Source organism: Onychostoma macrolepis, chromosome 17 (genome assembly GCF_012432095.1).
Source record: "Onychostoma macrolepis isolate SWU-2019 chromosome 17, ASM1243209v1, whole genome shotgun sequence".
Classification (NCBI taxonomy): Eukaryota; Metazoa; Chordata; class Actinopteri; order Cypriniformes; family Cyprinidae; genus Onychostoma; species Onychostoma macrolepis.
In genome coordinates this window covers 15,777,335-15,804,564 of record NC_081171.1, presented here as the reverse complement: position 1 = coordinate 15,804,564, position 27,230 = coordinate 15,777,335, and the positions used below count along the sequence as shown (strand labels likewise).

Sequence of the window (27,230 nt, the reverse complement as noted above, 5' to 3'; positions counted from 1 at the left end):
TTAGCAGACATTATAAGGTACACCTTGAATTGTAACTTGCTTTGGATAGGAATGTCTGTCACATGCATAAATGTAAATGTATATTATATTATATTTTATATATATATATATATATATATATTTTTTTTTTTTTTTAAAAGCTGTTGAATACTAAATGGTATTTTAGTAGCAGCATAGTGTAATCATTTTTTTTTTTTAAATGACAGTACAGTTCTTAACATATTTGTACAGCACTTAGGTGTTTGGGAGTAAAAGTCAGAATTAATTAAAGTCATAACGAAAAGTAGAAAGTCTTACGTTTATTACAAAGTGATTAGAAATGTATTTGCATAATTTGAATGAAAAATATATTGTTACGGAAGGAGACTCAGACAGAGGATTAGAAAATACACAGTTAACTTTATTTAACAGCAACTGAGGCAGATGGTAATGGCAGGTGAGTATCAAGGGCAATGGAACAGTTCGTGGATTGACGGTGAGTATAACCTTGTTTCTTGTTTCGCAGGAGATCGTGGAATGGAGACTGGAGATAGCACACACCTCTGATTATGAGTAGTGACAAGATCCACAACGATAAGGCACCTGCAACAGACGTTGGAGCGAGGAGCAGAGACACACACTGGAGGAGACACAAAGGGTAAGTACACAAGGTAAGTATATCTGAATAGCACTTGAAAAGCATAAGAGTGAGTCCTCTTCGTAGAAACGAGACCAGACACTGAGTGAAGTGAGGTGTGTGCTTATGAGTGATGATTCCAAACAGGTGCGTGCAGTTAATACTCAGGTGACGGTGTGCGCTGTGATTGAGTAGTGGATGAGCCTGGCCGATCTGTGACATACAGTATATCACACTGTTCTTGATGTGGTCTTGAAATAAGGAGCTAAAGCCACAAGTACATAATAATAAATAGCTTTTGATCAGTGAAGTTTTGTTTGATGCAATAAAATCACACAACACAAAGTGTAATCATAAAAGTTCATGGATAATTATGTTTTGACACCAGTGATTATTATTCTAAATGAGCTTATTAGAATAAATTCTCTTAAAAAATAAATAAATAAATAAATAAATCTTACCACTACACACAGTGGAATATTATTCACTTGAAAAAAGTAATGAAGCATAGAGCAAACACACACACACACACACACACACACAGTCATACAATGCAAAATAAAAGGATCATCAATATTGAGTTTTTCACGTCATAATAAAACTAAAACCAAAACACTTGTTCCATGCATAAATATTGTCTTTCAGCATAGAAGTCTCAAGCTGCATTATTGTATCAGCTGTTATACAGTACATCTCAGTACATGAAGCTCATTAATCACTTAGAAAGAGGTTCCATCATTAGGCTGCTGTCAGGGTGTAAAATTCCCAGTATTCTCTCCCTGGCCTGGTTTCCTGTCAGTGATCATTTCTCTCTCTCTCTCTCTCTCTCTCTCTCTGTGTGTCTCTCTCACTCTCTCTGCCTGTGGGTAGGTTTAAACATTGGTATGCACGGAGAGCAGTGGAGAGTCGTTCTGCTCTTATCTGCTGTGCGGAAAGACGTGCAGCGTAGACGAAAGAGTATTAGGAGAGAAACAGAGTGTAGAAGACCGCAGGCATTACTGAGCTCACATTTGTAATTATAGGCTTTATGCTATTGATTCCATAGTCTAACTTCTCCTTTCCATTCCAAGTCCTCTAGCCAAAGAGATTTGCAAAAGACACACAGAGCTACTAAGACGACCAATCAGTGACGGTCAAGCCGAGGGTCTGAATACAGTTGATTAAACAGTGGGTCAACACAAACAAAATCTATCTATCTATCTATATATCTATCTATCTATCTATCTATCTGATAAAAGCTCTAAAAATAAAACTGCAAATGAAATAGCACATATTTACAGTATATACAGAAGTATTTAATATATAAATATTTTTTGCTGCACAGTGAAAAGTGTACAAAGTTAACTTTGCAGTCTCTGCTCTGAGATCACTCTTCTTGTTCGCCCATCTCTCTCTCTTGCAGAACTGATTTAATGCTTAACCCTGCAGGAACATAGTTATTATGGAGAAAATGTGAATTATGCTGCAACTGATGGAGGTGGAAAGTTGAAGTGCAAGATAGACAGAGACAGATGGAAAGAGAGAATACACAAAGTGATATCTTTATAATAGACCTTGACGTGAAACACATGGTCCAGAGCTCAGGTTAATTCATATGAACCCAGTTTGGCAATGGATGATAGTTTAGGGAAGCATCAGTATTACATATGAATGCTTTTGTATTGGCCTGCCATCCATCTGAGCTGAGGTCTGCTCCATATTATATAATACAAGTGGAGGGATAAGGCGACGTCTGGCAAGCCCTCCATCAAAACCACCAGTCGCAATAATGAATGAACTGCAGCCATCTGTTGTCAAACTTAGCTTGATGTTAGGCTGATTGGAGAAATCTGTGCTCCTTTGTGTGCATATTACTCCAGACAAAAGCTGAATAATCTCTAAAGCTGCACTTGAACTCAACGTGGTTTCAAATCAGGATTTCACATTTTTGTAATCACAAAGTCATATACATAATGACATAACTCAAATCACCATGTGGGACATCTGAGAATTTTAGAGTTTAGGTTTGTTTCACAAATATACAAAAAAAAAAAAATGTGTATATTTCTGGCATTACACACCATATGTGTGTTGCAGATCACAGCAGTGTTCCCAGCACTGAGCTGCATGGAAAAACAAATCTAGAGATCATTTCACAAACATATGACTCTTATGAATTGTGAATCGGTTCATTGAATTAATTATTCAAAAGACTCACAAACCAAGGACTTGCCAGTTTAAATAAGTTTGATAAGTCCTCCACTAGATAAACTCATAAATCCATCACAGCGGCTTGTGAATCAACATCATTTACTAACTTACTCCAATATAGCCATTAGGCTACTATTACTTGCTCTGCCAAGAAAAAAGCAAAATCTTTTTTTTTCTCATTATGTATTTGATTTTTTATGTTTACTTCAAATTCAAGTATTTGTGCATGTTTATCTTAATGTTTTAGCTTAAAGCATTCACGCTTTGTCAATGAAATTGATTGGGCAGACCTACCCAATGTAATACTGTGACAAAGAAAATAAAAACACTAACTTAAAAATAGAAAAAATGCATTTTTTTCCTCATGTTTTACTAATGTTTGCAGTGGGCCCCAGGCCCTGTAATTTTAAGCATCAGCTCTGTGACTGTATTAACATGAATAAATTAATGTTTTTCTTTTATTTGTCTGTATTCAAGACATGGCTATTGAACAAACACTGCACTGCAGACTCTGATCTGAAGTTTATGAATAAATCTGAACTAGTCAAGAGTTGTCTTCTATTATATATGGATTACTTTTGAATACACTATAGATGGAGTTCATATCTATAAAAATAAATCTTACTAATGAATTTACTGAAACATTAGCTCTGTTCCAAAACCTATTGAGCTGCTTGACTGTTTGTCCTTATGACTGCATATTAACTGAAATGAAACCCATTAGTTATTTATTTGAAAGACTCTACATAACCATGAACTTCATACAAAAAGCACTCACGCTCCTTAACGAAAGCGGAGACTCAACTCACAACTGAATTCATTACAGATGAGAGGAACTTTATTAAGCATAAAAACATAGCATGCACAATTTAATTTTACATTATTAAAAAATATATTGTATATACCTCCTTCCAGTCTTTTACGAATTAAGAGAATAAAAGAGATAAGAGGATACATCTATTTCAAGTTTTTAACGTTACAGAATGAAGTTATAAAGCAGTATTTCTTTTCATTTTGTATAATAACACATCAATACTTGTTGGATTGTGCTAGTCAGATGAAGTACAGAGCGAAGTTCAGACAAAGTAGGGATGAGGAAACATTCACAACTAAGATTGTTCAATAAAAACTGTTCATTTCTTATTGTCACTTTGTTTTCAGCTTCTTGCTATTTCAGAAGTCTGCTGACAGTTTTGGATACCAGACAATCTGACAGGATCTGGTAAAAAGACTGTATCAAATATTCCTGGTGTGGAGATTTGATCTAACATTTTTGGTCGACAGAATGTCAGCACGATCTAACACTACTTTTGGAACAGGCCTGTTGTTGGAAGTGTGCCTGTGATACCTCAAAATGCTGCCTTCAGAAGCAGATAACTAGGTTATCGACAGAGCTAATCTACGCTTAACAGAACTAACATGTTTTGCGGTGATGCATCATGAAGAGTGGGCTTGCATCTACTGAATCATTCTCATCTTGTCTGTTAAGGGCAAAGAGAGTGCAATTTTTTCCAGTCTATCGTGAAAATGTTGAACATATCTCCCCAGCGGAGACCCGCTGGCATGAGAGGAAATTACAGAAGCCTTACCTTACTTTTCTACATGCATGTTATCGCCCACCTGCACAAACAGGAAATGAGGCATGCTGAAGATACAACTTCCATTATGGCGTCACAGATGAGCGTTCATGTGGAGACAGGGACGCTCACATACTTGGCTCATCCTCACCATGAAAAAAAAACCTCACACTTCCTGTCTCCATCAGCATAATTGCCATGGAATTCTGATAACCTGCCATAGAGCATGATGGGATTAATTAGAGCGAAACAGAGACTCGTTTGTTACTGTTACCCTTTCATTTTCCTGCTCATTTACCTCCATTCAACCTCTCAAAGTCAGCGCAGTCGTCGAAGACTGGCACTCTGTCAAACAACAACACTCCATCACTCAGACTAAGACTGAACCTGAAGGTCCAGAGAGAGACAGAAAGGATTTATGCACTAAGCTCATGTTCAACCACAGCCAAATCTACTGAGAATCATGGAGTAAAGGCCAGTGTTTCATGTACAAAACACTTTTGGGATTCTCCTGAACAATGATCGCAGAGCTTGAGAAAGTTGGAGTAGAGTCAAACTTTAGATTTCAGGTAGTGGAAGTAGTTTCTGCCATTTTGGCCTAAAGTATTCTCAACTTTCCTTTTCCTCAAGCCTCCCTAATGGTGTCTGAGTGCAACAAATCATCATTAATTGGTTACAAGCCTCAGAGTTGGTAAACAACCTTCATGCAAGCTAAATATTCATCTGCCTCTCATTCGCTTCGCATTTAGGGGAAAGTGTAAAGAATGTGTCTGTCAAAGGACGCTGCAGGAGAGGAAGAAGCTCCATTCGCAGTCACCACCTGAAGGCTGTTATAAACAATAGGCATCCAAATAAGGCTCATCTAAAAGATAGTATTGCATCTGAACTTTGTGGATAAAGCATTTGGAGAACGCTGTATGACAAAAATATTATAAATACATGAACATAGTAAGCACCAATGAATCATCAAAGCACATTCAGTACTGAAAATCCTCAACAAAACAGCCTGAATAAAATGTTTGTGTGCTATTTATTTGTGGGAATAAAGGCTAATACACCAAATCCCAACAAATGTTAACCATGTAGGTAATTGATGGGTAAGTGAACATGAGACTTGTGTTTCTCAATATTCTATATCCAAAATCCAACTTTAGAATGATTGAACTGTTGTTATTTGTTTGGCCAGTTTGAGTCAGCATCAGAGTCGGTTATTAACTTAGCAATCGGCTAGCGTGATAATCTGTTGAAAATAATGGTAAAGACTCTCAGTAAACAATAGTTCGCCAAGTCCCTAAATACAAAACTGGTGTTGGAAAGCTACAACTTTAGCTTGTCAAGCTATACTACCAGTGTATATAAAGTAGTTAAACCATCATGATAACCTTTTGAAAAAGTAGTTGGCTATACACTACAATACAAAATAGCTAGCTTAGTTAGGAAGAAAGCATTAAACAGCATTTGACCAGCAGCATATTTTAGGGATTAATATTTTGTATGAAATATTTTGTAGTAAGTATAACTATTTATACTTATGGTAAATATTATCAAACTATTTTGTATTCTCTGCAGGGACTCAACTGAAATCTGTGAATCTTTTTCTGGAACTGGCTTATTTCACATGAATCGATTCACTAAATTGAATCGGACTTCATATTAAAGAGAGTGGATATCTTAGAAGTGCACATTTATTTTATCTGTGTTCATAAAATGTTACAGAAATAGTAATGCATCTGCACTGACCCTGCTGCAAAAAACATGTAGTCAGCTTAAAACAGAGGTTCGCAACTCTGGCCCTCAAGATTCACTTTCCAGCAGAGTTTAGCTCCAACCTTAATCAAACTCACCTGCCTGTAACTTTCTAGCAGTCGTGAAGATTAGCTTGTTAAGCTGTGTTTGATTAGGGTTTGAGGACCTCAAAGGCCAGAGTTGAGAACGCCTGGCCTAAAATCTCCCAGGTATCATAAACTTGACTGTTTGAAAGGGTTTTCTGGCACTTTTTAGCTCATCAGTTCAAGAAACCAGCTGGCCATGTAGGTAAACCAGTTAATACCAGTTTACACCAGCTAAGCTAGTTGCATTGCTACTTTTAGCTAGTTACTTACCAGCATAGGATTTGGAATGGAGGTTGTGTGTTTACTCGACACGTCGCAGCAAACATACTGAATCACGCCCATAAAGGGACTCAAGATATTTTTGTGTCCTGGCTGGTTATCATTTCTGTTTATAGGTCAAATACCACACTCCACACTTCCAATCTTCTGTCTGCCTCTTATCTCTTTCGAAAGGCTGGCCATTGCTTCAACCTCAACTTCATAGCTTGCTGCACAACCCAGATTAGGACAGACAGCTATTTAATCTCAGAGCCCGAGAGCTCTATCGGCCAAGAGCCAATGAACATGTGATGGAACTCAAAATGACAGAAGAGAGACAGAAAGGAATGGTGAATTGGAGAAAGGAACTGAATAAACAGGAAAACGAGAAAAGAGGGGAGATGGACAATGAGACAGCAGGACAGACTGAGAGCGGAGAGATGAAGGGGAGAGTTCGAGAAAGTGTAAATGGAAACTCAAATGACAGAGGGACAAGGAGATGGGCCATTACACAGATCAGAGGAGGGAGAGGGCAGGTGAGCAGCACTTTATAGTTTGTGAACTTTATCTGGGCGCAAAGAGCCCAGAACTTCACAGCGAAGACGAAACGGAGAGAAATCAATTCCACTATTTCCACTCCAACTGTGATCAAAACAACCTGGAGATATAGAGGACCACCAACCCAACTACAACCACCAGGTTGACAACCATCCCATATAATACAAAATTTTCCCATAATTGAAAGCAAAGAAAATGGGTTCTGTATTAAATCCATCAAAATACCTAAATCAAACATTAAAATACACTGAACTGCACAGACCTCTCTGCCAAAATGATTAACATGCCATAGGCTAAACGGGAAAATTGGCAATTTTATAAATGCATAAATAACAGCAGAAGTGTGATTGGCATTCTTTATAGCATGTGTTTGGTTTGTAAATGTCAGCTGAATTTAAAACTTGATGCTCTTGGCAGCCATATAAAATACTTTTTCATCAGGTTTGTCATCAGCACAAATCATGAATAAAACGAATGTGCATCAGGCATCTGTGCTTTTTTATTCAATTTATGAAGGTTATGTAAACAGAACTGGTATTCAATCATAATTGTACAATACTATTATATTTACCACAAGAGCTGTATTCACTTGCACCCACGTTTTCTCATAGACACACCTCAACTCATGAAAATTAAGAGTTCCCCACTCGTACATGGCATTGTGGTGGCATTCATATTTGTTCAGCATGAATATGATCTTTGCGACATGTCTTGAACACTCTATGGTTCTAAAGTCCTCTGATGTTATTTTCACTACAGGCTGAGCTAACTGAGATGGTACCAGTTGTGTTTGTATGAAACGAAAAAGAGAGTGTGTGAGGCCGCAGTGTGATCGGATACAGGAGACATTATAATAGCGCCAGTTTCAGCGATCAAGCAAAATCATACTTATCAGGATCAGAAATATCTTACAAGCAGCGGCTGACCAATCAGAATCAAGTATTCCAGTGTGTTGTATAATAAGCCTATTTATTTAGCTACCTATGTGTTTATATGGCTGTATTACCGTATTTGCATTTAGGGTCGATAATCCCTGCTGTCAGAGCAAACCAGCATACCTGTGTTTTCTCAGGAAAGAGCTATCATTTTTTTATCTCTTCTGAGCTCAAACTGAGCACAATACAACAATAAACCTGCGTTTCTCTCTTTCTCTCTCTCTTTTAGGTCTTCACTGTGAAAGGCGAATAAAGATGGAGTCCTAGAAGAGTGAGTAAGACACACACACACACTTTCCTGCTTGGGAGTCCAGGGGATTGATGCTTGACAGTTCTTACCCAGTAAAGAAGAGGAGCTGTCATAACGCTGTTAAAAGACTGATGTCACGCTCATTGTGATGAGCTCCTGCCAGATCTGAGCCCTTAACCAGAACGAGGGAAAGCCTGACCTCTGTGACACTGCTGTCAGCATGGAGGAAATACAGCTGTCCGGCGCTCCTCTCACAGTGGTCCAGCATTCGTGCCGCAGTCAGGGGTTACATGGACTGCTGAAAGTTTTACATGATGTGTACATGTGTGTGAAAACAGTATTAATAGACTCGGGTCAAAGCCTCAGGTACTGCGGAAATGCAACACTGAGCGGTGCGCTCAGCATTCTTTCATGACTTGACCAAGACAGCAGTGGCCTCTTTAAATATGTCTACTGGTCAGTAGGGATGTGCCACAGAGGCTCTTGGGTACGAGAATACGAATGTAACTCCATGCCCTAATCAGGCATGATACATTTCCAGTGACAAGCAATTTATCTATGTACACCCAGTGCAAAACTACTGCATGACACAAAGTACTTTACATGCACATTTTATAATCAAGCTGCAGTGGGTTTTACATAGTTAAGTTTCATATGCTTGTCTAAATATACGTCACAATATTTGAAAAATTAAATACACATTGTGCACAAAATATTGCGTCAGGCTAGTATGATTTCAGTCAGACTAAAGCACTTACATCACATTTAAGAGTTATTGCTTTAGTTTGACCGAAATTAAACTCAAAGTGTAAAAGTACTTACACTCACAGCCAAGTATGAATATATTTGATATTTAATGTATAATAAGGAGCAGGATTTTGGACAAATTAAATTTTATAGCTGGTGGGGCTTCTCAGCGTGACATCATGGAAATAGAAAGCTATTAACTGGCAAAATGTCCTGCCTTGCATTATTTGTCGTGGCCGTGACAACTTAGGACATAAAGATGTATAGTGACAGTAAAGACATTTATAATGTCAAAAAAGTTGCATCTTTCAAAGAAATGCTGTTCTTTTGAACTTTCTGTTCATCAAAGGATCCTGAAATAAAGTAACATGGTTGGTATAAAAATATTAAGCAGCAGTTTTCTGTTTTCAAAATTGATAATAATGAGATGTTTCTTGATCGTCAAATTATTTCTGATGGATCATGTGACACTGGAGACTGGAGTAATGGCTGCTGAAAATTCAGCTTTACCATCATAGGAATTAATTACATTTTAAAATATATTACAATTGGAAATAGTTATTTTAAATTGTAATATCTTATATAATAAAACTGAAAATAGTCATTTAAAATGGTATCTTATATTTAACATCTAATGGTATTTATATTTAATATCTAATAATATCAAATATATATATATATATATATATATATATATATATATATATATATATATATATTTTTTTTTTTTTTGTACAAAACATTTAAAAATCCTACCGACTCCAAAATTTTGACTGGTTGTGTACATGTAAGAAATGTTATCAATTTATCACTTGGTGCATTTTCCTGCTAATTTGGATATGGCGTTATGGTATAAACTAAACATTAATTGTCCAGATTATGAAAAATTGGTATTATTTTGCAGGAAAGCGACTATCCTGTATTTTCTGTTATAGAAACCTGCCAGAGGGCAAAGCTGCTGATGTTCACACCATTATACAGGTGTGTACAGTGATCCCATTAAAACTTTGAAACTTAATAGGGCAACGAAAACAAAAGAACACTGCATAATTTTTTTTAAGTGTAGGGAGGAAGATTTTTATGTAATAAAAAGGAGTAGAAGGCAATACACCTGCTACCCACAGAAAAACAGTTGGACAGCTCTTCGGGCTCATGTAAACAGACACTGGTGGGTTCATCAAAAGCTCTGGGCTGAAAATGCTTTAAAGGGATAGTTCACCCAAAAATGACAATTCTGTCATCATTTACTCACCCTCATGTCACTCCAAACTTGTATGAATGTCTTTCTTGTTTTGAAGAGTATGCTGGTCACTCTTTTCAGTATAATGAAAGTCAATGAGCACTGGAACCGTCAAACTCCAAAATAACAAAAAGGCACCATAAAAGTTCTATACAATATTTCAAAACTTCTGAATTTATACAGACCAAAAGTCACTATTCCTTAAAAATCTGTCATGAGAGAAGTAGCACAGTCTGACTGGTGAATGAATCATTCTTTGAATCAGATCTTTTCAGTGAATCGGTTTCATCCAGTTTACAAAAGCATTGTGTATGATTTAAGAATCTACAGTAGTTCTTGAGTTCAACTCAATGACTCAATGATCCAGTTGCAGCAATTAACAGCCCAATGTAGGGAAAGATTATGAGTGAACAACAACTTACATTTCATAACTATCATGTTTCTTATGAACACAAACGATTCGCATGGACCACCTTTATGATAATCTTATGGGCCTTTTATGCCCTTTTTGAAGTCTCCATTCATTGCAGTTTCACAGAAGGGCGCCCAACACATCACTCAAAATTTCCAAAGAAGGAAGAAAGTCAAGAGGGTGAATAACTCCTTTATTTTGGGTGAACTGATCCTTCAAATACAACTTTCCCCTCAATGCCAACTGATGTGGTTTCACAGTATCATACATTTCACGTAACGTCACTGCATTTCTCTCTTTGCTGTCGCTCCCTATAGCACTCCAGTCATTCTCCACAATGCAACAACATGCCAACTGCTCCGTCAGTCCAATGGGATTGTTTGAGAGTGAGACAGCCTCAGGGTTGATGGGCAGAGGAAGACAGAGTGTGTGAAGGGCAGTGTCATCTGCTCAGCTCTGAGTGGATGTGGCAGTGTGAAACAGCGCTTTCCTGTTCAGCGTTTCCATGCTACACACCATCAAACACTGGCACATAAATATAAAACTACACTTATGAGGCTCAGGAATACATGAGAGGTGTGAAAATTGCGAAATGTGGAAAGATGAGCGAATCTATTCAAGGTTGTTGCATCACATAAGTAAGAAAAATCCCAAATGAGACCTCTGTAATATCTCAATTGTTTCTCCTAGACAGCAATGACATCAAAAGGAGGACAAAATAAGAGAGACTTGGAATAGTTCACCCAAATTCTACCATCATTTGAGTCACCATCATGTTATTCCAAACCCACATGCTGTTTTTTTTTTGTTTTTTGTGGAGACAGAGACATTTGGGCTCTTGTCCACAAGTACAATTCATCTACGGTTGTCATGATCTAAAAAGGACCAGAGAAAAGGTCATAAAAACTGTCTGTATGACTATTTGAAGCCATATGGCAGCTTTGTGAGGAATGGCCCATCAATATTCACAGAAAATCTACCCTTTTGCTAAAACTCTGACATGTTATATGCATGTGTGCATAGATTGAAAACCTTCAATCTAAAAAAAACCTTTAACCTAAAAGTTCCTTAAAGGTAAATATCAGTGCCTTGTAGAATGTGGGAAGCTGTGATGCACAAATAAATATTCAGACAATGAAAACCTTTGGCCAATTTCTGCACAGTCTTCCCTGTTTGTATTCAGAAAAATACTTGTAGATCTGAAGTCATTACCGATGTTATCGTAACACACTTATTGAGGGACGCTATAGAAAAAGAAAGGCAGTGTCAGAGTGGGAGATAAATATCAGTCACGTAGTAGATTAAAAGCAGTGTGAACGAGAGATAAACGCACATAACATAGACACTGCATTGGCACAGAAATACATTTTCTAATTAAAGATTTCAACTTGTAAATTGGCTTTCAACAATAGAGATTTCCATAAAGCAGCTTAGGATGTCAACCCTAAGCCCCCCGGTGACCAAGCACAAGGTCACTGCAATAAAAAGTCTAGAAGTGCCAGAAAGAAACCTTAGGAGAAACAAGCCAAAGTTGACAAATATGAAACAATTTTAAGCCCCGAAGCGAAGCTGTCTGTCCAGAATGATTACTGCTCTGAATTGCAGCAATCTTTGGGTATGAAAAAGAAACAAAACAAAAAACAAAATTTATGACATTGCATCATATACCACTGGGTAAGTAATAACTAAAAGTTACATTTCCAATGCAACTTTATAAATGTGCAGCATTTGCTTCAAGTTCCACTGACTAAAAGAATATGAAAATATTACACCTATAAATTAACTTATTTTTAATTTTCAAATAATAATTAATACATTAATGTTTCATAATATTTATAACATCTATGAAATATAACAAACTAATTTGATATATTTATATTCTTTAACATTTTAATTAAAATAATAAAGTAATATTAATACTTTTTAAATAACCTAATTCCAAAGGATAGAGAAGGTTCAGAAGGAATTGTTTACAAAAGCACATTTGGCTTCATTTGTACTGTGGCCTGATTGATACCATGACATGAATTTTTATGCACATGATTATCAGTACAAACAGAGAACATGAAGCAAAGTACATCATGAAAACACCTCATACATAGGTGCATACTAAATCTACTCTCTTACAGATTTGATAAGTGCATAAAAACAGCACAAAATCTCAGGAGGACTGCCACAAAAACAGACAAAGTCACGAGGCAACCTAGAAACCACAATGGCCTGAATCCCAAACTCAGCCAGCAAGTTTATGTCTATATCGGAGACAGTGAGGTGGCACGAAGAAGCTAAATTTATCCATGTGGACTCGCAACTAACACCCTGCTTTGCATAGAGTCAGCCCATATCAGCCCATCTCTCTGGCTGTATGTGACATGAAAGAAACAGAACGCAAACACAACGATCAGTCTCTTATTTTAGAACAAACTTTTGTGTCCCTCAGTCATGCAATGAGGGGTAACCGTTGGGTTCTCACATGATCCAAAATAAAGATGCCAATTCTCATTACCGTCACACAGAGCCACACAGCAAGGCACTTCCTCAAATCTGTTGTGTAGGTTTACTTACAGATTCACTTAGGAGAGAAAAATAACAAATTCAAATCAAGCAACTTGACATACAAACGTGAGGCCAATTCAAATAATTGAATTTAGGGCCACTGCAGCACTTTAACAGCGTTTCTGCGATGCCCTCTGAATCTGTCTGACAGTGACAGGGTGTTGTAAAACGCATGAATTGTGCCCTACTTTAAATCAATATTAATTTTAAAAACACACACACAGGCGACTGGCTGAATATAACTCTCCACTGCATTTGGGTGGCTGATGAAGTCAGAGCAGGACAGTTATCAAGCACACCAAATGAGACCACAATTACAGTGATTAGCACTGAACTGCCAGCCATTTACTTCCAATTAGAGGCAAATCAGGGTTTAATGAGAGAGACGATGTAGAAAGATGATACAAATCGTGAATGTTAATGCAAATTTAAGACTGTATCCAGACCTGCTTAAAGTGGCGCCTGAGGTCAAGACTCTCTATCTTTCTTATTCCCACTGCTTAAAATTGATCATCTCTCTCCCAGTTTAAGCCTTTCTTTCCTATCCATCACATCTCTTCCAGATCAAGTTCATATATCTATCTGTACATCATAAATTTGGCTACTTTGTCATAATGTCTCACAATTAAGACACTTCTGTTCAGTTTATAATAATTTTTGGGCATTTATAATGTTTTATGACATTATGGAAAATGTCTCTCCCAATGGGACGACCAGAGAGAGGAGTTCTTTTCCAAATGAAGGTGGCCAGAGGGTCTGAGGACCAGAGTCCACTTGTGTGGGAATCTTTTTCTAATTAACGTCAAGATTGATGATCACTTGCAAAACTCAGCTGCAGGGTGCAGTTCTCAGACATTTCATTTCATATTAATGGAAAGCCATTTAAGATGAATCTTTAAATACTTCAGGGTATTATACGGTATTTAGGGTATTTGTCATTTTTGTAACTCCACTTTAACTCTGATTGTCCTTTTGAAGCTATAAATCTGCATTGAACATGCAAATTAATCAATGCTGACTGGAATGCCACAATATCTAATCCAATTCATGAATAAATTGAGCTTTATTTACTCCACATTTTCTGTTTATAATTACATTATATATGCAAGAAATGCAAATAATTTATCAAACTCAACCCCCAGTTCAAACGAGAAGGCAATGTATATGACCTTTTATTATTTTAAGCATACGCTACCATTCAAAAGTTTGTATAAGATTTTTTTTTCATGTTTTTGAATTAAGTTACTTATGCTCACCAAGACTGCATTTGTTTGATCCAAAATACAATAAAAATAGAAATATTTTTGATACATTTTGATATATAAAAACTTTGATATATTTTAAAATGTGATTTATCCTTTAGAAATCATCGTTATTATAAATTAATAAAAATAAATTAACATATAAATTATTTAATACATATTTATTTATGAAAATTGTGAGATCCTTTGATGGAAAGAAAGTTAAAAACAGCATTTATTTTAAATACATCTTTTGTAACAATGTAAAAATCTTTATGGTCAGCTTTGATAAATTACTTATATGTAACAAAATTCAGACATGCTTTATGCTTTTAAAAAAAAACCTTCCAAGGATCTCAGTATTTTGGTCAGTTTTGCTTCTTGAAATTTTCTTCTAAAATGTTTATCAGGCTCCTATGTGTAGGTTCAGTTATTTCACTTTAATAGCAATGAATAGGTTCATTTCATTGACATTAAACTGAAATGACTGAGCATAAACATAGGAGGCTGAGAACAAGGCTAATTTTACTAGAAAATTTCAGACGGCACTTAGAGGCTTTTGCATCTGAACTCTACAAATGTTTAGACTGAAAAACAAGACACAAATAAGATACAAGACACAACATAAGTTTTTTCTGACAGTCCTGTCAATACCCACATCTTCAGATGAGTGTTGTTGTCTCTCTCCTATCTGACATCCATCATTGTTTAAAAAAAATAAAAGTAAAAAAAAACGAGTAAAAAAGAGCAAGCTACGGAAGTTCTAAGCGGCCATGCATTATTATTTTTTTCCTTCTTGTTTTCTAGTGATCACGACTTAATTTTCTCGTGATCACGACATAACCAAAGTTGTTCTCAAGTTACGCAACTGCGCCAACAGGTGGCAGTATAGAACTACGATTGAGAGTTGTATAAGCATACTGTACGCGTTTGGGACAGAGGACCCTTTTAGGTTATCTGTAATTTGTGCCATTCATTACTGACATTTAATTAACTTATAAATGTTAAATGCTTGAAATTTGATCAGTTATCGTTACATTACTGCTGCACGACTCATCACTGTTTCTCATTTACAACGACTTAGCTCATTTCTAATGTGCATCTTTCTTGTTTTTAATCTTTCTTGTTAATAAATGTATATTAATAAGATATACATATGTGTATAATTTAGTTCAGTGATGTTATACAGTGTTGTAGCCTAATCTTTTGTATTTTCTACATTTGTTTGTAAAACACACACACACAGCAGCAGCATTAAGCTTGTTAAGCACTATAACCTACATGACTAATAAAAATCACAAACAAATTATTATAATATATGATTATATAATAATAATTTTATTGTATTATATATAATTTTAAACGAACGTGGAAAATGAAGTGAGTTTAATCCAAGCAGTTTAAGATTTTTAGAATAGGTCTTCTCTGCATTCTTGCGGCATTAAATGTTTTGTTGTTGGACCATTTAAACATGTTAATTACACAAATAAAATGTTTAGTGTAGCTTAGCTCTGGACAAAATCAGCAGCATTTGATTAGCCAATTTATTTTATTGTAGACGTCATTTCTATATCCACAAGATACAGTATAAGAGCGCACGGTTATCTGTCGATCATTTGCGCCTCAAAGGGGGCATTCCAAAACGCTTAACATTGCTCAACGCGTTAAGAGAGTGTTTTTAAAAGACTAAACTCAGTAAACACATTTTTAATAAATTATAGTAGCCTATGTACAGACAAGCAGATGAGTCCAGGATGCGAACGCAACGCGTTTTTTCTTATAGCCTAACTGCTTTCTGTGGGTAAAAAGCTTAACGCGTTAAACGCATTGTGTTCTTGTTTTGGACTTATTTGTTTATCTGTACATGGAATGCTTTATTAATGATGTGTTTACTGAGTTTGGTCTTTTAAACACTGCCTTAACGCATTAAGCCTACGTTTAACGCGGAATTAAACGAATTGCATTCTTATTATGGGCTCATCTTCTTGTCTGTATGAATTACTATGTGTATGTTTTGCCTTTTAAAAACACTCTCAATTAACGCATTAAGTCAGGTTAAGTATTTTAGAATGTTCCTGTTAGGTTGCGTTCGTTACTATAGCAATAGTAATGTCGAAATCACGAGAAAAATAAGTCGTGATACCGAGAAAACAACATTTGTTATGTCGTGATCACGAGAAAACAACTTTTGTTATGTCGTGATCACGAGAAAATTAAGTTGTGATCGCGAGAAAACAAGAAGGAAAAAATAATAATGCATGGCCGCTTAGAACTTCCGTAGCAAGCTGTTATCTGTGTGGAACTGATGGGTGCTTCCAGACACCCAGACCATCACTGGATTCATCTGCTCATGTCTATTTTGCATAAAATGCCTGCAGTCACGTTGGCTGTCTAATTGTTCGACATTCTGCATTCTGTGATGCAGAATCCACACTAAAAACCCTCTCTAAAAGTCACAGGCGTCACAAAAGCTTCCCGTCACCTCAGAAATCATAACATGGGTTCATAATTGCTTGATAATGTGGAATCAATCTATTATTAGAGCCTGAGTGAAGTTGTGCACTCATTTAAATAAGGGTGTTGTCGCAGTAGGATGTGCTTGAATTCATTAGAACTGATGTTTGTTTATCAACACTTTGCAAACACTGCGGGACTGAATTACTGTGAGCACATAGGGCTAAATGTACACTCCATTGCACTAAAATTTCCTCCACTCACTTCCAGCATCAACACCACCGACGTGCGCTAATGAAGTCCTGGTGAGTCAGTAAAGATTCGACTCTTCACTTTCATTTAAGTTGTCCGCTCTACCTCGCTTGGTAATAAAAACCTTTCGTGCTTGTTACAGTCATGAAACTGGTCATTACTGTCGTTATGGCAACACTTATCACTTAAATAATAACACAGTGGTTTGCATTATTGGTCGGGATCCGACAAATGAAATGGCTATGGAGAGTAAAACAATATATGGAGCTCTCCAGAAGGGTGGAACCAGTAGGATAATGTCTGTTCTGTTCATAAAGATCCTCGCTCTCCAGAGTAAAAAGAAGAAGAAGAAAAAAAACCACCCACACATGAACCATCATCACTTACACTTATAATGCAATGCCTATATTAAGGAAAGAAAGAGAAAGAAATGAAAGAGAAAGATCCACCTTTGGCCTTGTTGTTGTTTTTTGCTCTCTCCTCTCAGCTTTTCCAATATCAGGCCTGCTTCAACCATCTGAAAGAACAGGAAATGAAGGCACCCATATCACAGGCTAATAATACAAAAACAGTGATAGCAGCCCGGCCAAAACAGTCGGTGTAGACGGTACAGAGTCATCATCGGGAGAACTGCCACTATACAGACGCTCTCACACTCAACACATCCACATCCTGCTGCACCTCGCATCTACAAACCTAACAACCGAGCAAAGTGAGGCTTACCATCCTTCTACTGAGGTTAAAAATCCAAAGATAGGGATTCGAACTCTAGCTTTAATGATGAAGCCATCTTGTAGGGTAAAATGGTTATTACACAGTTAAGGTAGGCTATTTAAACAACAGTTACAAGTTTATAAAGAAGTGTAGGCTAAAAGAAGTGAGAGATGGAATTTGCCTTTCTTTGCAGCAGGTGTACTAACACATAACCTTGACCCAACCATGCCACCTAGTGCACATACAGCAGTGTTACGAATTTCATTGCACATCATCTCATTTGCTTCTTTAGAATTTAGCAGCTATTAATCAAAATCCATTTACAGTTCTCTTACTACACAATACTGTTCCAAGGTTTGGGGTCAGTATAAGATATTTTTAAGAAATCAATACTTTTATTCAGAAAAGATGCATTAAATTGATGAAGTGTGGGAGTAAAGAAACTTAGACAGTTACAAAACATTTCTATTTCAAATAAATACAGTGCTTTTGAATATTCTATTCATCAAACAATCCTGAAAATAAATAAAGATGGTTTCCACAAAATATTAAGCAGCACAACAGTTTTTAACATTGATAATAATAAGAAATGTTTCTCAAGCACCAGCATATTATTTCTGAAGAATGACACAGAGGACATAATAGCTGAATTTTCAGTAAATGTAATATTTTACAATAATACCATTTTTACTGTATTATTTATCAAGTAAATACAGCAATGATGAGCATATAAGGGAGTTAAAATTAATTAACCGATTACCAGCCCCAAACTTTTTTGGGGGATAGTGTACAGTGTAGGTTCTTTCCGAAGCAGCCTAATGTTAAATGATGTATACAAAGGTGATGGGTTTCAGTAATTCACTAATACTTCTTTTGAATTTATCACAAATCTTTATTATGTCATCTTTACTTGCCAAACCCATGTGCAGACAATAGCCTTTTTTTTATTTTATTTTTTTTTAAGTAACATTAAAAATCAGGTACAGTCCAGACAATCAAAAGCTGTACATTTTTAAATATAAACAAAACAATATTTATGAGCAGATTTAATCTGAATATAGTTCTATCCTCACTCTTCAAACATTTTACTTCAAAAGACACTGAACCAGAGTGCAGAATTAGAGCTAAACTGCACAGAATACTGCTCCCAAATAAGATCTGCTTCACTAACAAGGATCAATATCACCGATGCGTGCAAACAAAGTCAAGATTCGCCCTTCACTTTCATTTAACTTGTCCAGTACAAATGGCACTGTAAAAGCACACCATTTCCCTTGTTTGGAAATAAAATCTTTCATGCTTGAAACAAAAGCTCAGAACAAAAACACTGCTCTTAATATTATAAAACAGCATTTTAAGTTTATTACAGAAAATATACAAGCAGCAATACATTTTAATTCTCAATATATTAAACTAAACATACACAAAGCTTTAACCAAGCTATGCATCTGATAGGTAGATATGGCACCGAGACTGTCTCTGTCCATATGTTAAACATTTCCTGACTAGTCAAGAAATATAAGTTTTAAGCTAATTTAAAAACCATTATTCGCTTTGTTTTATCTGTATTGTCCAGAAACTAAAAGTAACTGCTAATTCATATTTTATACCCGAGACAGACAAAGTAGACTAAAAGAAACCTGTAACATTCCCTGAATGATGACCTCAGATAATCATTTTGATCTTCAGATTCTAAGACATTTGAACAAACTCTTAGAATATTAGCCTAATAGTTTTTTTTCCTTAAGCCTAAAGCATATCCTGTCGTATCCTGTGTTCTTTTAGTAAACAAATAATTCCTGGTTTAAAATAAATAAATGACCTGAAGTTAAAACTTTCTAGCACGTGAATGCAAAATGATTGATACATGCATGTACAAGGTCATCTTAATAAGCAAAGCCGCCTTGCATCATCATGCATCATTATCATCTGAGAATTTGAATTTGGCATAAACTATTAGCATAACCACTGACATGACCAGACACAAGGAGCCAACTACTAAATAAGCAATGCCCAAGAAGTCGTTCTTCCCTCCCATCCAAGAGACGTTGCTGAAGACCACCTTCTTACGTCCATCAAAACTCAGTACTGGGTAGTCTGGAAATTATGTGGTTAAAGAACAAACATGCTGCATACGTATAAAAAAAATGAATTTTTCTGAAACAACAAGTGCTTCTGAAAACTTTGCCTTAAAGGTGCACTAAGTGGTGTGTATATGTTGCGCAGGCAGTCATTTTGGACAAAATTTGTCAGTGTTTTTAGTCACTAATACCATTGTACAAATCCTTTATTCATTAATAGCCATAAATAATTTAATCCACGTTCAAAAATGGCAATAACAGGAGGGTTAAAAAGATAAAGGAAGATTGCAGCTGTCATGTGGTCCCTTTTTAAAGAAATTAATACTTAACTCAGCAAGTATGAATTAAATTGGTCAAAAGTGGTAGTAAAAATGTTACAAAAGACCTTAAAAAAAATGTTCTTTTGAACTTTTGTTTTTTAATTCATCAAAGAATCTTGGAGAAAAAAATGGATCATAAAAATATTAAGCTGCTCAACTGTTTTCTACATTGATAATAAAAATTGTTGCACCAAATCAGCATATCAGAATGATTTCCGAACGATCATGTGACACTAATGGTTGCTGAAAATTCAGCCATTTGCCATCACAGGAATACATAACGTTTTAAAATATATTAACATAGAAAAGAGTTACTCTATACTGTAATATTGTAATTTACAATGTTACTGTTTTTACTGTATTTTTCGTCAAATAATTGCCTTGGTAAGCATAAGAAACTACTCTTAAAAACATTGTCCGCTTGTCTGGGACAAGTGAATGTTTTGGACGGGCAAGTGAAAGAGAAATTTACTTGCCCAATCGGACAAGTAACTTGAAAAAAAATAAATAACTGCCTTTATTTGTGATATAGCCTTTGTTATAGGGGTGTGCGATTTATATATCGTTTGCGATAATTTCGTAATTGTTGTTTTAACGAGTATATTGCAAGAATCAAACAAAGAGTGCACGCATAATTACGTAAAGTCGTCTAGGTTAGACTAGCTCACGTGCATTCTTTCACTGCATGATTCAGTATTACAATTACAATGCATGAAGAATGATCAGAAAATTCAAGACATGGGGGAGGAAAATGTATGCATTTATATCATTTCATATAGTTAATATCACACGAAGATCGAACGCCGTTTTTTTTTTTTTTGCTTCAAAAATCATCATGATTACAAATGTGATAACAGTTCAATAAACAAGAAGTTAACATTAAGCGACTTACGTTTTAGACACCATATTGCCTGTTTTTGCTCTATTCACCAACAAAAATAACTCAGCCACAGTGCTGTTTTGCGTCTCTGAGCAACATGACGGTGTTTTGTGCTTGAATGAATCAACCGTTTAAATGATTCGGTTCAGTCGCAATGACTCACTTATTAACAGTGACTTGATGCCACCTACCGGTGGTTTTAATTTCACATTTACAGTATTTAAAAAAAAATTAATTTCAAATATCAGTATTCAACGTTTTATGTATCAAAACATTATTTGTTCATTTGTAACTGCAGGTGAAAGCATTCCATGTTCCTCAGAGCTGCATTAAACAGTGGGTAAATATATCCCACTTCAGATGCAGCTTGTTTCTTCTGCATTGCAAAGATGAATTTTGTTGATACTGATTTCATTTGTTTGGTAACAGCCCAAATGTCTTATTATACTAATTGACTGATTAAATTTAACTAATTAAAACTTTTTAAATTTAAGTTTGAAAATGATGAAAATTATATATATATAAGTAAATATTAGCATTTTATTTTTAAGTTTACTATAAAATAATTGTATTTGTATTTAATTCTAACTTTTTATTTTAAAATATAATAGTATTAATCACACTTTATTATTTTGTTCATTATTTCATTTAAAAATAAAAATCTAAATAAACTAAATGTGTTTTGTATAACTACAATAAATAATTATATTTATAACTCAATTTAACTTAATTTTTTCTCTCCGGGCAAGTAACTTTTATATTCGGACAAGTAAATGACAAATTTACTTGTCTGAAGGACAACCACATGAGAATGCTTAATGTCAAGCCCTGATTTTAGAGAATCTTACAAACCATAAACGTTTTCAGGGTAGTTTACATTTAAGTTCCTTTTAACTTGTGTAAAAGGGAGGGAAAATTACAAAAGTGCACCTTTAAGACAAATTTCATCTGCTCTTTTGACTGTCTTGCCTTTTCATCAATTTACATATTCAAACCCCTCTGTTTGTTGCTTCTGCATTCTGCTCTGGACCAGCTAAAAGCCACACCCAACCTGCAAAACCTGTTGGCCTGGATCACAGGCAAACATGGTCAAAAGACATCTGCGAAACAGGACTGACGGCATATGCGGTCTTGAGACTAAAACATCTGAAGACTTCCTGATTGAAGGCATGATGAGGCTTTAAGTCCTACAAACTTCAGAACTTGGTAAAATGAATAAAACATGAAAATCCTATTATTAATCCCTGTCTTGAGTGAGCTTTGACTTTCATGAGAAGGATACTGTAATGGACTGTCAGAGCGTAGTTTCCAGCAGGGAGCCCTGCAGCATAATCACCCTCTGTGATTCGCCGGTACAGCTTCCTGAACTGAGGAAGCGCAGCTCTCCTCATCCACACTAGAAAGTCCTGGTTCAGGAAACCGTTGTTGTTTGGGTCTGTGAGGTCCAGTTCATATGCTGCTTTAGGCCAGTTTATGGGCTTCACTGTACCTGTTAATCAGAATTCATAAAGAATTTAAGTTCTATTCCAAGTCTCAAATCCTATAGCTACTATTACATTACAACTTTAAGGCAAATTACCATCAAACGCGCTTGCAAAGGAGCCATTCACAGACGAAGGGTTCCTGTACTTTATGTTGTAATCAGTCCACCAGGAGATTCCTTTACCATCTAATGGAACCTTCTTCTTCGTTACATTGATTATCTGGTAGAGCTCAAATGTGTCTGCACAAGACACACAAATAAATTATTAGGCGTCCATTTCAGAGCTGAATACATACATACATAAAGTTAATCTACAAATTTGAAATGATACCATTGAACATGCTATTCGCTATAGCACCACAAGGGACAATGGGGTTTTTTTTGGAGTCATGCGAATATGGAGAGCAAACATCTTGTGGACTCTGAAAAGTCAGATGAAAATAGAAACAAAGAAAGTGGGATTCAATACATAAAATGAAAGATCCAAAAGTTGAAACAACATTTAAAAGATTGTTCATGCCAAATGCAAACCTTGAAATATTGCGTATCGCCAGCGAGCTGATAATAGTCTTTTGACACGCCATATTTTCTGAAGTTCTGGTAGTAATTAGACAGGCCATAATAAAAGAAGACAGGGCCCTGTAAGCACCACAGACGTTATTAGTCACTTTCTAACATTGAGGGAGAAATATCAGGCTTCAAAACAGAGTAAACACAAAGACTTTACCGTAAACAATGCGCTAAGAGAGAATGTGACTTCACAGGTGCAGTTTTGGAGACTTGGGATCGTACAGCGGAAACAAGGTGAATCCTTCTCAACACCTGTGTAATCCATCTGTGACATGGTGAGAAAAGAGAGCATTAATGTTTAATTAATGTCTCTCACCTTGCACAAAGCACCACGGTATACGTCAACACCTCCAAACTAACAAACAAACTCAACTACTAGGCGGTGGAGCCAGGGGTTAAAACAGACTTGAATGTGTAAATAGTGTTGTCTATCCTTTAACAAACAAGCAATAACTGACTTCAGTACATTTGTTTAAACTATTAGATATGGTACTTAACCAAAGGATGAACAAACTCTACTGTAAAATGCTATGTCATCCACCCAGTGAAGTTTTTTTCTGTTGTTGTCCCGCAGTAAACGCTTACCTCCAGCACTTGGATAGTCTGTGAGGTCAGAAAGAGGCCAATTCCGATGCCTATGAAAGCCAAACCAATGACTACAAAGCCAGGAATGACAATGCCAGCGGAGAGTATGGGCTGCCATGCCGGGAGCCGTTGCTGCGTGAATGCCGTGTTGTCAGGCCTTTCAGTTGTCTCTCCCTCGTTCTTCATCCTGATGTCCTCTAAAAGAAAGGACAAGCTTACTGTGTGCAACTCAATTTCATAGATAAAATAAACAATACTAAAAAGCCCAATGGAAAAGAGATCAGAGTGCAATGCAACAAATAATACATCAGACACTGGATCTTTCATCAACTTTGAGAACTTTTATAACCCAGGAGTTTATATTTTATTAAAAAGAACAGATTTTACCCTTTACCTTTTTGTTATATGAAGGTTATTTAATCTCTGATGCATGAATTATTAAATCACAAAGTAATATTCTTTTTTTTTACATGTTTGTTTTTACTTTTAAACAAGTGAAAAATCATGCCAAAAAAAGTGTCAATATATTATATTTTGAGGGAGTTACATATATGTCCACTTTAGTGGACACCATGCATCAAAGATATAAAAAGTGAATCAACAGAACTAAATGTGTGGTCTTAAAAAAAACACGCTTTTAAAATATTTACTACGTGAAAATGGTTTGAATACACATAAGAACATTCAATAACATGACGGCACAGAAATGTGAAATGTAACAAACAAAATGTAAGAGTGTGTGTCTATGGGACAGGGGTGTGTGGGGCAGTGTGGGGTGAGGGTGGGGTTGGTGGGCTATTCATACACAGGTGAGCACAAATACAAACACACACAAGCACACACACCCTCGAACACAATCATGCACACATATATCTGCACTCATACAGTATACATGCCTACAGTTTTATATGACCTAATAAATAAATATAGACTGTAAGCATTGAAATAAATGATCAAATCTGAAGACTATTTAATATTTCTGTTCAATAAAACCATTCAAGTGTAAATTATATCATAATTTTAATAAAACATACAAAATATAGGCCCATAGGCAGAATTATACCCTTTGGTTCATGACGTCCACTGTAGTGAACCGATATATTTTCTGTCACAGAAAAAAATATACAAAAAAAATATTGTTAAAATCTGGATGAATCTATATTTGACATCCCATTTAACTGAAAAATATGTTTTGTACCTGTCTGGTTTTCTGAGGATAAAAGTATTTAACACTTATTCTCAAGGTACATGGTGCATCCCCTTTTCCCACCGCCATTTTGAATATATTATGCAATATCTCAAAACAAAAACAAAAAAATTGATAAAAAGACAACAATTAAATGGAATCGTAGACTTTGGGGGTTCGCCAGTTTGTGATTGGGACATGATGCTGCATCTTAAATCGTTCAAATGGCTTCCAAATATCTGTCCACTGTAGTGACCACGATGCATCAGAGGGTTAAAGATGTATTAGAAACTTTTTTACTATGCCTTCACCATTGATGACTTTTCAAATAACTTTTTATGTATAGATTTTATTTTAGCTTTGTCCCAATATCTTGATCTTAAAATATGAAAGCTCATCACACATATATATATACATATATATATATATATATATATATAGGTAAACATACATTTACATGTATTAAGCATAATTTCTAATCAAGATTTTTGCAACATTATGGAAAACGGTTAAAAAAAAAAAAAAAAAAAAAACACAGGCTAAATAAAGCATGAAAATGTAGTTTACCATTTTATTCCAAACATATTTAAAATGCCATTTCCATTAATACATGATTTGAGATGCGGTGAAAATTAGCCTTAAAAATGATAATTATTCTGTGATGCGTGTTTACTAATAATGTTTATTAACTGTAAAATGAAAACATAAATAATCTAGAGACATTAAAAAGTGTTTTAATAAATTTGACTTAAACTAATGGAATTCAAGGCCTATATTAACTGACCCTCGTAAAAGGTTTTGGCTAACATGATAAAGACCGAATAGGACGTTTGTAAGAATGACCTGCACTACAATAACAACGGGTGACGTCGCAGGAAAACAGAACCGTGCTTCATGAATCTCGATCACCAATCAGTCACTTACTCTGAGAGCAGAAACTTTAAAGCTTTATAAACAGATCAAAACTCACCTTTAGAAAAAGATCAGCGCGCTCAGTTTAGCCTATTATAGGTGCCTGCTTTATAAAATCGGGAAGATTTGTACATCGACAGCAGACACACCTTCTCACAGTCCCGTACCTGTTCTACCTGTCCCGCACCTAGATCAGCTTTTCCGCTTTGCGTTCGCTCCTCCCACCGCGCCTACGTCACGTACCTGACTCCTCCCGGTTCCACTTCAGTCCGGTGGAATAAATCGATACGTTTGCTATTTCTTAATGATTTTGTATCAGTTCCAAATGTTACGGTTTATTGGAATGCCTTTGTCTCTGATGTTGCCTGTAGGATAGTATGGCTGATTCCAAATGGATACTTAATTACTAATATAAGATAACAAATGTTTCCTTTCGAATGTTCCATCGTATATATCCTGTTAATACTTAATAAGAAATATATATATATATAAAGATATCGATACAAGCTGTTTTATTTATTTATTTATTGCTTGCAACAGCACCCGAGAGACTACTATGCATTTTATTTTGGCACTCTAAATTGCTGTGTAAAGACCTCTCCTTATTTGTTATTGAGAATATTGATAAAGATTTTTCTTTACTTTGGGGAAATGTTTTGTTTGGATTTGTTAATTCAAAAAAAGTGCATTTACAGAAAAACAAATTGTACTTACTTAACCTCCTTATCCTGTTAACAGTCTTGTCAGAAGCCACCGTTTTATGTTTTGCTTGCTGAAATACAGCATTACTTTTGGACTATTTCTAACTCTTTCCCTTTGTGTTTTGTTTAATTTTATAACTCTGTCTAAATGTATTTGTTTTGTCATTATATTTATTTTATTTTATTTTATTTTAATTTTCTAATTATTGGTTTGTATATTTGTATTGTGACTGCTTTTTAATTGGTTGATATAATGTTCGTAATAAAAAATTAAAAAAATGTAAAAAACTTCAGTCCAGTGGATTCTTATGGTGGTTTATTATAGAAAAACACACAAAGCCTAAATATTGTTTGTAAGTTTTAAACCTTGTTATCCATTGGGTGAATCTCATATTCATTAATATAGCTTAAACTGATTTAACTTAACATTAATATAACTAAAAAAAGAAACAAAAAAGAAACCTTTTACTATTAACAGCTTGTTTCTATGAAAACTGACGGAGTTTTCTACAGAGTAATTAATGATGCCCATGTTGCACTTATATAGTGTTTAACAGATTTAGCATTTTAATTGTCGAATTACGTAAATAAGACCTTTATTCATTGTAAATAACTTCAAGAAAATCTGTGTCTCCCTTGCGAATTAAACCGAGGTCCTCTGTTGGGTCACGAGGGCCCCT

The 27,230-nt window shown here is 35.5% G+C and overlaps 1 protein-coding gene and 1 long non-coding RNA gene across 4 annotated transcripts; both read right to left on the bottom strand.

The window, feature by feature from the left end:
• Positions 1-424: 424 nt before the first annotated feature.
• On the bottom strand, positions 425-18,535 carry LOC131523747 (uncharacterized). The gene is made up of 3 exons (XR_009266841.1): positions 17,842-18,535; positions 17,568-17,635; positions 425-619 (listed from the first exon to the last, which is right to left on the bottom strand). It is a non-coding gene; the product is annotated as an uncharacterized LOC131523747 (long non-coding RNA).
• Positions 18,536-18,709: 174 nt separating this feature from the next.
• tmem30b (transmembrane protein 30B) lies at positions 18,710-26,103 on the bottom strand. Of its 3 annotated transcripts, XM_058750391.1 has the most exons (9): positions 25,908-26,000; positions 24,789-24,856; positions 23,752-23,948; positions 23,324-23,431; positions 23,128-23,235; positions 22,928-23,018; positions 22,693-22,836; positions 22,396-22,602; positions 18,710-19,929 (listed from the first exon to the last, which is right to left on the bottom strand). In XM_058750391.1, exons 3-9 carry the CDS (start codon positions 23,935-23,937, stop codon positions 19,745-19,747), a joined length of 1,029 nt encoding a protein of 342 aa, XP_058606374.1. In that variant the 5' UTR covers positions 23,938-23,948; positions 24,789-24,856; positions 25,908-26,000; the 3' UTR covers positions 18,710-19,744. The 3 variants fall into 3 exon arrangements, with proteins under 3 accessions (XP_058606374.1, XP_058606372.1, XP_058606373.1); XM_058750389.1 differs by lacking the exons at positions 24,789-24,856; positions 25,908-26,000 and adding an exon at positions 26,017-26,103; XM_058750390.1 differs by lacking the exon at positions 24,789-24,856 and having other exon boundaries at positions 25,908-26,047.
• Between the last annotated feature and the right edge of the window lie 1,127 nt (positions 26,104-27,230).

What these genes read in the sequence shown, in the direction of transcription:
- tmem30b (XM_058750389.1), bottom strand. Translation starts at nt 23,937, where the DNA reads ATGAAGAACGAGGGAGAGACAACTGAAAGGCCTGACAACACGGCATTC. An exon ending in CTCTTAGCGCATTGTTTACG is followed by an intron (nt 23,236 to 23,323) that starts GTAAAGTCTTTG and finishes TGGTGCTTACAG; the next exon opens with GGCCCTGTCTTCTTTTATTA. An exon ending in GCGATACGCAATATTTCAAG is followed by an intron (nt 23,019 to 23,127) that starts GTTTGCATTTGG and finishes CTGACTTTTCAG; the next exon opens with AGTCCACAAGATGTTTGCTC.